This window comes from Buteo buteo, chromosome 10 (genome assembly GCF_964188355.1).
Source record: "Buteo buteo chromosome 10, bButBut1.hap1.1, whole genome shotgun sequence".
NCBI classification, from domain to species: domain Eukaryota; kingdom Metazoa; phylum Chordata; class Aves; order Accipitriformes; family Accipitridae; genus Buteo; species Buteo buteo.
Genome location: NC_134180.1, coordinates 24776722 through 24791096, shown reverse-complemented (window position 1 = coordinate 24791096; position 14375 = coordinate 24776722). Strand labels below are relative to the sequence as shown.

Here is a 14375-nt window from a genome sequence, read left to right as displayed (position 1 = left end):
AATGCATTAGTATAGGACACTTTTTACCTGCCATTTAAAGCTTATAATACAGCAAATTAGATAGCTGCAGCACCCATTTTTCAATTGCACTTTATTAATTTTGAAACAGTGGTGAAATATTGATGAAATGTAATGTTGCAAGCTTGTGTCTTTGCTTTTTTATGCAAAAAAGTAAATGCATGATAAGTAGCATTGTAATAAATGCTACCTTTAGAATGTAATATTATCTTACTAGTGGCTGAAAACTTCTGTTTTTAACAGATGCATTGTCTAGTGTAAAAGCAGACCCTTGGTATGTCACCAGGTGTCTTTGCCATGGGCATATCAAATGGCAGGAGTTAATCTTGTAAAAAAATGCTCAGATATCTTGTTTTCTCTTTTACATTCTTCAGTACCGGGTGACATAAAATTAGCATGATGAGAGAGAGGCTGTTTGTACTGGTAAGGCTGCATGTAGGAATGCAAGTTTCCCTTTTTTATGGCTTTACTTTTTCACCAAAAGATGAGTAAATACCACTTTCAGAACTACTACAGCGGAATGGTAGGTCAAGTTTTGCTTTTATAATTGATTTGTGGATACAGTACTTGCAGAGAGGAAATGTACTTCAAATATTTATTTTCTCGGTGAGTGTTCCATGAAGTCAAGCGCCTTACACTACAGAGATGCTTTATGGGTTATCTGTGTGCATTCTGCAGTGGTAAGAATTACATCTCTTGAAGCCTACTCTACCTCTTTAAATACATGCTACCTTGAGTGAGCTCAATAATTTAATAACTTAATTGCTTAAAAAATAGAATTTATTGAATAATGAAAAATACCCTATGCACAGGAAAATGAGGGGCGCTGACATATATAAATTCTTAAAAAATCCAAATTTTGTATTAAAATTTACTAAAAATTAAATTAATTACAGTGTCTGGAAGAGAATTGCCTCCATCTTTTCTTAGAGAATTATAGGAGAAGATTACTCATGGTGCAGAACTAATGTTAACCTAAGAGTAAAAGCTTACACAAGTGAGCAAATGTGTTCAAGCAGGTTTAAAGAGGAGAGGTGGAGACTTTGAGAGCACAAGTATAGAGATCCAGATGTCTTCCTACTGCTGTGGTTGGGACAACAGCAGACTGATACGTAGCAGAGAGGTTTAGGTATTTCTATATCTCTGTTCACAGTGGAAAATGAAACTTTATAATTTTCAAGCTGTATAAAATAGTTTATCAGTTGTTGATTGCTGTCTGAAGAGGACTTTTTCTCATGGACTTGTGTGTGTTTAAGTATATGTACATACAAGCTTTCTATAAAAGATCACTTAATAGAAAAGTTTGTAAAATTGTTTCGTGTTGCTTCTGCTGAGCCATTCAGAGGAAATAAAGGGCTGCTTGACAATTACTCCAGCTTAGGATCTGGTGCAGTGTTGACTACTGCTGAAAGCCATCAATAAAGCAAATAGAAAGGAATTAGAATTTTCAGATGAAAAAATGCAAGTGTAGAAGACTTTAAAAAGTATGGGCAGCCCTCCTTCAAATTTTTAATACCCTGCTGTACAAAATCATTATCTGGCTACAAGAAACTTCATGAGGAGGGATTTGTTCCTTGTGGAGTTTCTCTATCTATGGAATATATTTGACAGCTGGAAAAAGAACAGTGCTTCATTGCTGAGATCCTCACAGCAGTCAAATTGAAATAGTGATCAATATTTATGAACTTTTAACATTCATCGAAACCCAAGTAAAAATCTCTTTGTTGGACAGGTGAAGGTTTTAGGATTTTCTGAAAGCAACTTGAAAGTTCTTTTTATGGTAGAGAAGATGAAAGATGTGCTGCTTGGGATGTTTGGAGATCTGGGATTAAGCATCAAATCATACTTTTAGGTGGTAACACTTGGTAAGGTTTCTTATCCATTACAAATCTCTACTAGCTACCTCCTTTGACATTCTTCCTCTATTTATAATAACCAAGCACTTTATAGGTCAGTAAAGAATGGAAGGTAGCTATGAAGAATAAATGGTATTCTTTGGTATAAGAAATATTTTGGCAAAATTTCTTCTGAGATCAGTTTCATTGTGTGATGTCCTGCACTGAGAGGCCATCTGATTATAATAATGTATATAAATTTTTAATCTAGTTGTAATGTAAAGGAAATGTCTTTAAGAGAGTGAATTACAAAGAGTTCAGCATGGCTTGGTATCAACCCTATAATGATTCAGTGTGCTATTTATAACTTCCTACTTACTGAAATTGAAAATATAAAAGCAAATAAAATATTCTGTAGTGTATCTTTATTTTTAATCTATGCGTGGGATGTCAAACATTGTACTTGTCTTGTGGACAGGACATGCTTTTATGAGCCTATAAATATTTAAGTATATAAGAATCTGCACCCAAGTGGAACATGTTGCATGTAAATTGTCTTCTAAGTTTTTAAATTTCAGTATTTTAAAAAATTTGCTAGGTTTGAAACCAACATTTAAATACTAATACTAAGCTGTAATACAGATCATAACATTTTGAATGCAATGTGGGATATATTGGTTTTGTTTATTGTAGCCCTATTCCAGTTTCACAAGAGAAATCCATCATATGATAGGGGAAAAGGAGGAAAAGGGCTAATCATGAGCTCAGCTATATAATTTTCACACTTAATATGCACACATCCAAATATCCTGGATTTGTTTCTAGCATGCATAAACCAAACAGTGTTTTCTTTAATATCGACAGATACCCATATATGTAGAATAATTTAACACATAAGCACAGCTAGCCTGATATAAAGCCAAATTACAAAAACTGTTGGGAACAAATGAGTTACAAGTTAGGCATGAGTAATGAAGCCTGTAATTCAAAAATGTTCATATAATCTTCTGTCTAAGAAGAAACTTCGTAAATATATCTAACTTATATGCAGAGCAAGGATGAAAACTGTAAATTCTGCTAGACTGATTTCTGGTAAATCTTGACAATCTGGTTTGCAGTAAATACTAATACTGTCACAAAATGTCAGGATTGCATTATTAAATTCAAATAGTAATGTGGCCTGATTGTAGTAGTAATCCTTATCGTGGCACAAGAACTTTAAAATGCAATATAACAATTCTGCAGATCAATGACAAAAGTACTCAGTCGTAGTAAGGCAAATGATTAAGTATTATGGGTTTAAGATTACTTCTTATAATAAAAAAAAATTCTGAATTTTTGTTTGCATTTCAGTGATATTGTAAAGCATTTCTATATTTTGTTTGAATAGTTTAGGAGCTTGCATAAAATGATATTGGCTGATTTTTTTTTCCCTTTGATATATGCAATAATGTCAATAAGCAATAAATTGCATGTTGTATGCAAGGTATTGGTACTTCATAATAAAGGAAAGGAACACAGTTTCTCATTTTGTGAATTTTTCTTTCTTAATATGGTAATAGCTTATGTACCTATAATGAATGCATCACGAAAGAACAATTTTCTCTGAGTTCAGGTCAGAAACAACTGGCTTATATGGTATTTTGAAATTTTGTGCTGTATCTTTTTTTATTTAAAAAAAGGTGGGGAGGAAGTATGAACTCTGAGCCACACTGTTGTTTAGGTGGCTGGACTTTAAAAGGCTGAAATTCTGCGTAGGGCATCACTGGGGCCAGGAATAACTTAAAACTATAAATTTTGTTGTGTATTGAGGAAAAACTTATATAGCATAGTAGAATTGTATTGCACTGTATTGTAATACCACGTTTCAGGACATAAGCTGGATGGACAGTTGTCTGAAGGCTCTAGGGATAAAGAGCTACTGTTGTCAGCATATTATAAATGTGATGCACTACACAGTCCCTTGCTGAATACTAAGATGGGCAATTAAATTCCTTAATATGGCAATACCTAGATTCTATATGTGTGGTGAACGTATGCCTGGGAAGCATGAATTGTGTGGTAAAACTCGGAGGTTTTTCTGACCATGCTCAAAGGAGGTTGCTGCTGTTTTGTGTCTTAATCATTGGCTTCCAAGCACAGGAATTGCTTGTTTCTTTGAGTTTTCTTTTGTATTATGCAATGGTTAAATTACTAGAAGGAAACACAAAGCATTCCAGTGTTTTTTACTTTTTTCCTCTCATCTTCTAAGGGGTATTTAGTTCCATTTGTAAATTATATTCTTAAGGTACTACTCATTAACTAGTCGGTCTGTTTGTAAGTGACTGGGAGTGTCTGGAAATGTTATTTAGGGTCAGATGCTATATAGGTCAGACTTCCAACTGCTTGAGGAAGGACAATGGGGGCTTGCTGGGAGGCTTTTGTATTGGCACTGGACAGCTTTTAACACTGAATAGTGGAAAGGAAGGACTATGCATGGCTGGGAACAAGGGATGCCTTTCAGTGAGCCATTCTTAAGCTGACAAATCCAACAAATCTTGCTTAAAGTGAGAAACACACTTCTCCCTAAGATGTAGGATATAGAAAGTATTTTGTATATCCACCTCTTTGTCATGTTCTGGTGCAAAGTTGCTCTTCGTTTTCTCCCAGTTTTACTTTTTTTTTATTACTCTCTGGGTTCTTGCTGAACACTTTGTTTTCTGTACTTGTATTGGTGCGATAATTCTGCATTAGTTTGGGGGATTTTAATTATTATTTTTTTACTTAATCTTCACAGTGGCTGTATGTCATTTTTTAGATGGTGGACTACTGTTGTATCTTCTTATTTTGCTCTGCTTTTCTGGAGTTCATAGTGTAAACTACCTAAGGGTAGATTGCGTGCCTCCTTGAGATTGTGACCATGGTGTTCTTTGTAATGCTTTACATTGAGGAAAAAGTATTTGCTACTTGGCTTATCTTATAAAGGGTGAAAACTATTATCTATACAATGACTAATAAGTAGTGCAGTTGTTGCTTCTGGTGGAGCATGATGGTGGAAAGCAGGGAGACAGCATACTGACATCAACAACATCATGTACTTTGAAAGGAGAGTGTAGAACCAATTCTCAGTTTGAGAACATCAGAGAGAGAAAATGTGTATTACCTTAGAGTTGTTCTGCCACTGACTTGAAATATTTGGAAGCAGAGATGTCAGTTGGTCTACAGGAGGCTCTTATTATTAAAACTGCATTGTCAATTGCAGCAAGCGAAGACTAAAATGGTTGTATCTTTTTTAGTGCTGCTTACACAGCTGTTACTTGTGAATGCAGTCTTGGAGATTGCAGCAAAGCCAAATATGCCTAAAACTTGGGCAATGATGGAGGAGGCAATCATAATGTTTTCTAAGGCATATAATAGAGACTCAGTTACTGACTTTCCTAACTCCAGGTTCTCAATATGCTGCGCTAGTAATTTCTGCATGCAGAAAGGAGAGGAAACAATTTCCTCTCACATAATAAAGACTGTAAAAGGGCAAAAATGAGTGGATATTTGATATTGCTTTATACTTGTATTTTTATTTCATGTTCACGCTGAATGGCAACGTCCTCGTTAATAAGAAAGATCCTATTTTGAAAGATGGTATGTGAACATGTTCTTAAAAGCACTCTTGAGAGGAATATATAAAAGAAGTTTTAAAATTCAGGTTGTTACGTAACTTGAAATAGTGCTTGTTAGAACTGCTTCAGTGTGGTTTAGAATTTGTCTTTATTAATCTTTCTGATCTTTTTCAAAAGAAATGGAAGAGAATCACTTCTTTCTTTACAACAAAATACATACAGAGGGTACAGGAGAACCCTCTTCCAGATTTGAATTTGGATTTTCTTTGTTCAAAGTTAATGTAGTAACTGGGCCACTTGAAGCTTAAATTCTTTCCCACTTTGTTTTTAATTGCTCCAATGAAATAGGATGTTTAAAAAAAATTGGCTTTTTTGATCAAATTGTTACATATTTGTAATTAATATTTTTCTTGTGTCTCCCCACTTGCCTTTTGCACTCGACAGCCTACTGAGAGTCCACGTTGCAGGATGAACATTGGAACAGTCCTGCAGGGTTTGTACTCGCTGCTACAGCTGTTACTGCATAGCTAGATCTTATCCTCTGTTAGTCCAAAGGGGATGGGATGGAAGTAGCCTTCCTTGCTCTGATGCAAAATGAGCTGTTTTCCAAATCGTCGAACTGCCGCGTTACGCACAGTATTTCACACATATAGTTAAATGGCATCTTCTCGCATTGAAATATGGCAGTACTCTTAGTAAATCCTGAAGCGCTGCAATATTTTTCTTGACTAGTTGCTCTTTAAAAACCATCTTAAGGAACCTTAATACCTCACACAGTTTAATACTAGAAAGGATACACTTTTACGGCATGATTCACGCTGCTAGTACATTATTTTTTCTAACTTTCTTTAAAAAAAAAAAATTAAATATTTGCAGTTGTCAGGGATAACGATTTCACGAACAAAACCCCAGCGCTTAAGATCACAAGTAGCTCACGCCAACACAGCTGTACGGGGGCTGACCGTGAGCCTCAGTACTCAGAACTCCCCGTTGTTGGCCAATTTTGAAACAGCTTTTGTACTCTTACGTGTGCCTTAAATAAACCCAGCAGCCCTCAGGCGCCCTCTCTTCATTCCCGCTTGCGGGAGCCATGAACTCTCCGCAGAACAAGGCCTCTCCCCGCCCCTGCCGCCGCGGCCCGCCGGCGCCCTGCCCTTCCAGGCGGTCCCAGCGGCACTCCTTCGCCGCCGGCCCCTAAGGCCGCCGCCTGCAGGCGGCGCCCGGCCCCCGGTGAGACCTCCCGGCGGAGCGGCGACCGCCGGCGGCCCTCCGCCCGCCCGCTCCGCTCCGCTCCGCAACAGCGCCGGCGCCTTGCCCCCGCCCTCAGCCCGCCGCCAGGCCCGGCGGGGCGGGCCCCGCCCCTCCCGCCGGCGGCGGGCGCAGGCGCGGAGCGGAGGGGAGCGGGCCGGCGGCGCTGTGTTCTCGCGAGGTGGGGCGCGTGGCGTCGTGCTTGCTCCGGGGGCCGGCCGCGGAGCCGCGGGCCGGGCCGAGCTGGCGGCGGCGGCGGCAGCAGCTTCTGGCGACGCGTCGCGCGGTAGCGACGGCGGGAGGCGGGTGCTGAGGGAGGGCGCGCGCCGCTGGGCCGGGCCGGGCCGGGCGGGTCCGGCTGGGCAACGGGGAGCGGGCCTGACCTTGCCCGCCGCCGCCGGCCGCGGGGTCGGTCGCGGTGTGTGTAACGGTGCCGCGGCCTCGGGCGCGGCGTTCCCGGGTGCGCGTGGGTGTCGCTGCCCAGTGCGGGCCTGGCGGGGCTGCGGAGGGATTCGGGGTGCGGGCAGAGCGCCCCAGCGCCGCCCCGCCGCCAGTGGGCGTGAGGAGACGGGCTGGGCGGCGGGTGTGGGTGTTAACGGTGGGGAGCCCCGCACCGCTTGTCCCACGCGAGATCCTTCGCTGTCAGTCCTGGTGGGCGCTGTGGATTTTTATTCAGGCTGGGGGTTTATTAAACGGATTTTTTATTCGTTTTCTTCAGTTTGTGATGCAGTGACATACCCGTACTGGTGTTCACCTTAATAAATAACCGGTGTAGTTCTGTGTTATAGGTGTTCGCTTTATTTTCTTTAGAAACTTGATCTAAAAAGACCTGGTGTGCGAAAGCCATGGGTTTGTCTGCGTCCTCCCCAGCTGCTGCAGGTCAGTCGCCAAATGCATCCAAGCAATATCAGATGGCGTCTCCTCCTTCAGAATGTCCTATGCATCAGGAAAAAATGAGTGGTAATTATTCTTGAAACTCAAATGAAATAAACTACATGGAAAACACATTGAAAAATATTGGGGGGGGGGAAGAAACGATTCTACAAATAAAAACTTGAGTTTTTCCTTTAGCAAAAATAGCTCTCAAGTAACTTTTCATGAAAAGGAGCCAGTTGTTCACCAGAACAGCATGCAAGCTGCTTTGTCTGTAGAGACAGTAGGTGCTTGCTGTAGAACCTGTGGGTCGCTCCCGATTGTCATGTTTCGAGGGGTCCCGCAAATTATTCCCATTGAATGGTACAGCCACAAAGGGTCAGGGAGGTGCAGGGGCCCCTGCAAAGACGGTAGCTGGGGGCAGGTGGTTTTTGCCAGAGAACATGCAGCTGGAAAAGGGCACCAGAAGGGTGGAATAAGATGAATGTCTGGAGAAGGAGAACGTCAGCTCCTTCGTTGACACAGTCAGCACGTTGATTAACATTGCTGTGGAAATTTTAAGTACAAACAGTTCAGTGTAGAGGCCAGCATGAGGTGGGGAGCGAGCATTCAAGGCTACATAAGACGCTAATATCTTACCATGGTGCTGGGTCCTAAAATGTGGGAAAGAACAGTTAAAACTTGCAAAGCTCAGAAGAAAAAGTGAAATACCAGTTTGTATTTATGTGAGTATTCAATGAACTATTTCCCGTTTCCTGTCAGGTCTTAAGAGCTTTCATTTTGTAGCAAAACATATACTATTTTTTTCTGTATTTCAGGTTGTCCCATGCACATGAAGACTCCTGATCATAGAACTGAGAATGCAGACGATGTTCCTGCACATCAAGAAAGAGCGTATGAATTCGTAGCATGTCCAGTGAAGTCTGGTGCATCTCAAATGAAAGATGACATAGATCCTAGCAACATGGTAACTTTTGCTTATTTCAGATGTTTTCTTCAGTCTTGTTTCTTCTGAAATACTCTCCCTAAAATGTAAATGCTAATACTGTCTAAGGTGGAAACTCTGGCAAATAACGTTATTTTTTAATTTTTAACACCACTTTTTTCATTTTGTGTGCAAATATTTATATAAAAACAAGTTATGTCTTATTTAACATTCTCTTCAAATTTACATCTTTTGATAAAAGGTGGTTTTCCAGTTTGTAAATATTTTTTGCTGTCTATTTCTGTTTGTTAGTTACATGCATGGTTTTTATGCTACAGTAGTGGGTTTTAGGTTCTGTTTAATAGCAGTATGGGTGAGTTCTGATGCAGGTCTCTCCGAGATTTCCTTTGATTTACAAAAAGCACTGCTCTTCTGAAAGTTGAAGTTTAGGCAAAGGGGTTCCTTTAGTCTTCATATGACAAACTTATGCAGAGTTCTGCTGTAAAAGAGAAAGGTAATTTTGGTGGACTTAAATAAAGGCAGAACTTCTTGGTAGCAGCTGATTGATTATGCTTTGATTTTTCTTAAACAGCATAACATAAAAAAATTTTCATATTCTTGTTTGTTGTTGATTCTCCTTGTTTTCTAGATGCCTCCTCCTAATCAGCAGCCATCCCCAGGTCAACCATTTCCATTGTCAACTGTTAGAGAAGAATCTTCCATTCCTAGAGCACATTCTGACAAGAAATGGGTCTACCCTTCAGAGCAAATGTTCTGGAATGCTATGATAAGAAAAGGGTAAATACACTATGAATTATCAGATGGAATTTGTGAGTCTGAAACTCATGAAGTAATATCATTAGTTACTATTCATTGATATTATTTAAAAGTTTGTGGGCTCTAAGCAGTAAATAATTAACTAGCTCTTCTAAAAATTTCTATTTTTATAAACAGCTTTGATTTAAAGGGTGAGCTGGTCTCAAAGCCATGTCTTCTCTAGTGATCAGCAGGGTGATAGGGAGTGTCAGGCAATTGCTGCTATCTCAGAAGATTTTCTTAAAAGTCAGTACATAGGTGCAGACAAACTTTGCATGGTTGCCAGCTTTCAAACTCAGTCGGCTTCATGCTAATCCTATAAACTGATAGTAAAAGTTCTATGTGAGAACATCTAACTTGACTTTGCAAAATTGCTAAAAATGTGAAAATTGTTTGACAAGTAGATGTTTTCAGTCTTTACAACAATGCAGTGCAGGCAAGATCTAACTGAATGCTAGATGTCTCCTGTGGCCTAAAAAACTTTCTGTGCTGCTGTTTCCTCATTCTTTTGTAATTACTTGTTTGTCATTCTGACATAGATCAACTTCAAAGGCAGATACTATTAAAACAATAGTAATTCTTAGTTCTACGTATCAATATTGTTCTTAATGTGTCATAAGCAGTCTATATTAAGCGCACAAATTTTGATCCTGTAAACACTTAAATGTGTTCAATGTTATGCCTGTTGAAAAGGAAGCATGCTCATAGTCATAGTGCAGGGTCAGAGAGATGAAAGGCATTTCTAACTGTATGTAAAATTTATTGAATACAGGACTTCTGTGCATTAGGAATGCAAGTGGGATTTTTCCTAAGCATTTTTACGAATACCGTGGAAGTGCTGATGTTTGCACACCCTGATAACTTTCTGATACAGTTAACCTGTTAATTTAGCTAACTAGAATTTGTGGATCTCTATGATGATAACTTTGATAACTACACTTTTGCACAGAAAATGGAAGTAGTTCTTAAGATGCTTAAGCAGATGAGCCAGAAGTTTCCATACTTGCTTTGTGTCTTTGCATAAAACCTTAAATCTCTTGATTCAAAAGCCCATCAGATAAACTGAGGAAGGTGGAGTAGTTGTGCTGTAATGCTTGTAAGCTTTTCAAATTCTAATTTTTTAGGTGGAGGTGGAAAGATGATGACATAACAGGTGAAGACATGACCAACATCATTAAGATTCACAACCAAAATAATGAGCAAGCTTGGAAGGAGATTCTGAAGTGGGAAGCTCTTCATGCTGTGTACGTACATGTGAAGTGAAAAGCAAATCCTTTGGTTTAGCTCTTGCTTTTGCAGTTCTTTGAAAGTAGAATGTCTCTTTAGTTTTTGCAGAAATATTTTGGTGCTGATACATCTCAAAAGTTATAGTCTTGTAGGAGCCTGCATTTTGATTAATAGGGAGGAAGATTATCCAGAAGAGCTTAACTATAACTGAATAATTGCTATGTTGATAAAACTGATGAGCATTTTGGTGGTGTGCGTATAATGTGGATTTGGAGAAGTTAACTCTTTATTTTATCTATTTGGGAATTACTTAATTGAGATCTTTATGTCATGAAAAAAGAGATGTAAACTTAGATGAAAAGTGACTGGTGTAAAACCAGCTGTCACCTTTTAGGTCAGTATAGTCCCTGTTCCTAGAAGAGACAGACTAGTTAAGCATTCTGTGTGTAGAAATTGTTCTCTGAAATTCCATGATCTTTGTTACACGGTAGTTTGGATTATGGTTTTCTGTTCTTTAATCTATTAAATCTGTGGATTAGATTTGCTGAGAACTGCTCTATTGATAAGTTAGAACAATGGTGTGAAGCATATCAAAGGTACTTTATCATACCAGCAGTAAGTGCTGTCAGAAACTGGGGGACTTTTCAAACCTTTAAAAAAGAAAAAAGAAAAGCTCATTTAGATCACTTGCAATTAATCTTTCACTGTTGCTCTTTCTCCTATCCAGTTTTTCTGTTGCTAAAAGAAATTACCATAGTGTTTTAAACACTTAAAATAATACTGGTTTAAAAGGTAAAAATTATTGTCTTTTTTAATTGTGTGCACAGGGAATGTCCATGTGGACCATCACTGATGCGGTTTGGAGGCAAAGCGAAAGAGTATTCACCAAGAGCCAGAATACGTTCATGGATGGGGTACGTGGGGAGGAAAGAAGGTCTTCCAGCTAGGTGGGAGGGTAGTGAGACATGTCTGAAAACATGGTATAGAATTTATTTTACGATGTTTCAGAACTGGAATTGCAAGTTATAATTACCAGAAGATAGAAGTACTAGTGGGGATCTTATGCCAGTATCTGGATAAATAAAAAAATCATCTTAAATAGGACTTCCTCTCCAAGGTTCATAATATCCATTAAAATATCTACATGGTTTATTATCTGTCTTTCCAGATATGAACTTCCCTTTGACAGACATGATTGGATTGTTGACCGATGTGGAAAAGAAGTGAGATACGTTATTGATTACTACGATGGTGGAGCAGTAGATAAGAACTACCAGTTCACTATCCTTGATGTTCGCCCTGCATTTGACTCTCTCTCGGCTGTGTGGGACAGAATGAAGGTAGCTTGGTGGCGGTGGACTTCGTAATTACTCCTGTGGTGTGTAGTCGAAAAGTAAACCACTTTCCTCCTAGACTAAGGATAAGTGAATACCAGGACTTGAAATAGAAGTTCGCTGCAGCTATCATTATTTTCATCATCACCACTGTTCTTTGGGGGCGGGAAGGGAGGATGGGGAAATCCATTGTTAAGCACACCGACGCTTTATGGTGTTTTGAATGAAATAATAAAGTTACAGTAGCAAAAACATGTATCTTAATTCTCTTAAGAGCTGGGAAATCTTTTCTGATTTTGTCACAGATTCTGTGTAAGCTTGCATTTCATGACTCCAGTGCTGCACCAGATATGTGAGGTTTCTGATTCTGACTGGAGTTTTGAGTCTTACTTAAATAGTGAAGACTGGAAATTTCATACCTGATTTCACATAGTTACAGTATTTGGATACTTAGATGATGAATAAAGGGTGAAAGATCTGGACTGTTTAAAACTGCATGTTTTCTTAACTATATAAACCCATGTATTTGTTTTCATATGGGCACTTTACCTGTTCAAATACATGCTTCCTCAGAAGACTTTAGTAAAGTTTATTCTGTTGAAGGAAGTATAGCGTAGTATGACTGTTTTTAAAGGTACGGTAAGTTGGAAAGGAGAATATACTCATGCCTTAATCTGCAGTTTATCTTTGAACAGAAGAACGTCTGTTAGAAGAAGGAAATGAGTGTCAGTTACTTTTAAAACAACATTTCTAAAATGAGATAAAATTGGTATTTAATGGATATTTATTTAAGTATTGAAAAGGTTTGTTTTCTGATGTAAGAAAACTGTATTCTTCTAGTATTTTCATGTCTTTAATGTGTGTCTCATGTAATGCATTCAGGACAGAATTAAGCCTTATTTAAAGAAACTGTCATGCAGTGCATCTGTATTTCGTATCTTGGCTTCATCAACTGTACCATAGCATGTTATTTTTATATAATAGGGAATTGCACAAGAGTGTATGACTGCACAGTCGTACACATTTCTGCATGGTGGTTATAGTGAGACGTATTACAGGTGTGTATATAACTTGGCTAAAAGGATATAAAAAGTGCCAAGAAATAAGGCTGATTTGAGCGTTAAGAGTGATGCATGTTAATGTGTGGCTTAAAGGTTTGATTAGTGTTTGTGCTTAATAAGGGAAACTAACTTTTTTTTAAGTCTTCCACTGTAATAGCTTTAAATTTGTATGGCTTGGTAAATTTCAGGTGCCATATACCCCTAAATTTAAATTATTCCTCCCTTTTAGCATATATTACTCTTGAGAATGAGTCCTCCGTGCAAAGGGAGGGAATGGAAGGAGTAAGAGAGTATCTTATAGCTTCTCAAATGGGAGAAGCTTTCTTCATTTAACTTCACAACCTTAACCAGGAACCAGCTGTACATTCATTTTCTGAAAGTGGTTATTTTTAACTGACATTGGAAGGTGGTGGGTTTTTTGTGGTTTGTTTGTTTGGGTTTTTTTCCTGAGGAGAAAGCCCCACGATGTTTCCGTCACGTAACTTCCCATTTTGGAAAAAATTATTCAGGGAAGCTTCCATACTTTAAGGTACTAATGGAGATGGATGGTTCCCACTTCAGAGGCAACTGTACTGCATGGTAGGAATAAATATTACCCAGAAGTCCAGAATCCTAAGAGAAAATGACGCTCTTACCCCATCCTCATTCCTTTTTCACCTTTTTAGTGATTCCTATATATATATATATAAATGAAAAACACTTTGGGGCAAAAAAAAACCCACCTCCATCTGGGTAGGCAATGTATATATGAGAGATGGGAGAAGTGTGTGAACTTGTATGAAGCATATCTGATAATGAAAGAGCTGCTCCTCTCTGTTCTAACAGTAAAGACTGAGGCTTACTGCTTTTTGGGGTGGGTTTTTTGTTTGGTTCATTTATGTGTACGTTTGTTAACTTGATATACACAGAATTCTGCATTTCTCAAAACTAAATACGGAAAAGGTACACCAATGTAGGGAGTGCTTCAGAAGCTTCAAAAGAACGAGTTTGCTTTGTTGATTTTGGAAGCATGATACGGAGTGCATTATGGAAATTGTAATTGCTGCTAAATCTGGTGAAAGGTGTCACATGCCACTTCATGCGTTTACTGTCTTCTGTTATGTTCCATCTCACATAGCTTCAAAATTGTTCTTTTCTGTGCTACTGTTAATGAGATGTACTTTGTCATCAAACAAAAAGGAGAACCAAATAAATATACTTTTCTTAACTTTGGTATTTGGTGATCATATTTTTAGCTGTAAGAATTAAGATGAGCTCTTGCATGTGTTGTATGAGATTATAGTCTGTTACAACTAATCACATCTTTGAATATATACTACTCATTTATTTAGGTGAATACAGAACCAAAACCCAAGGACTCAATTCAAGTGTTTGGTAATCAAACCAGCAGCTCTCGGAATAAGAGCGTATGACAACAAATATATTCATCCTGAGTCTGGCTA

General features: G+C 38.6%; 1 protein-coding gene across 3 annotated transcripts; it reads left to right on the top strand.

Annotated features, from left to right (window-relative positions):
* The first annotated feature begins 6770 nt into the window (after positions 1-6770).
* On the top strand, positions 6771-14134 carry HCCS (holocytochrome c synthase). 3 transcript variants are annotated; one of them, XM_075038942.1, is made up of 7 exons: positions 6771-6878; positions 7508-7657; positions 8389-8537; positions 9145-9293; positions 10436-10555; positions 11366-11452; positions 11707-14134. In XM_075038942.1, the coding sequence occupies exons 2-7, from the start codon at positions 7543-7545 to the stop codon at positions 11903-11905; spliced, it is 819 nt and encodes a 272-aa protein (XP_074895043.1). In that variant the 5' UTR covers positions 6771-6878; positions 7508-7542; the 3' UTR covers positions 11906-14134. The 3 variants fall into 3 exon arrangements, with proteins under 3 accessions (XP_074895043.1, XP_074895042.1, XP_074895044.1); XM_075038941.1 differs by lacking the exon at positions 6771-6878 and adding an exon at positions 6881-6983; XM_075038943.1 differs by lacking the exon at positions 6771-6878 and adding an exon at positions 6982-6999.
* The last annotated feature ends 241 nt before the right edge of the window (positions 14135-14375 follow it).

Excerpts from the sequence above, each read along its gene's own strand:
- HCCS (XM_075038942.1), top strand. The coding sequence starts at position 7,543 with ATGGGTTTGTCTGCGTCCTCCCCAGCTGCTGCAGGTCAGTCGCCAAAT. Across the intron at positions 8,538-9,144 it reads ACATAGATCCTAGCAACATG|ATGCCTCCTCCTAATCAGCA; the intron begins GTAACTTTTGCT and ends CTTGTTTTCTAG. Across the intron at positions 10,556-11,365 it reads TGGGAAGCTCTTCATGCTGT|GGAATGTCCATGTGGACCAT; the intron begins GTACGTACATGT and ends TTGTGTGCACAG.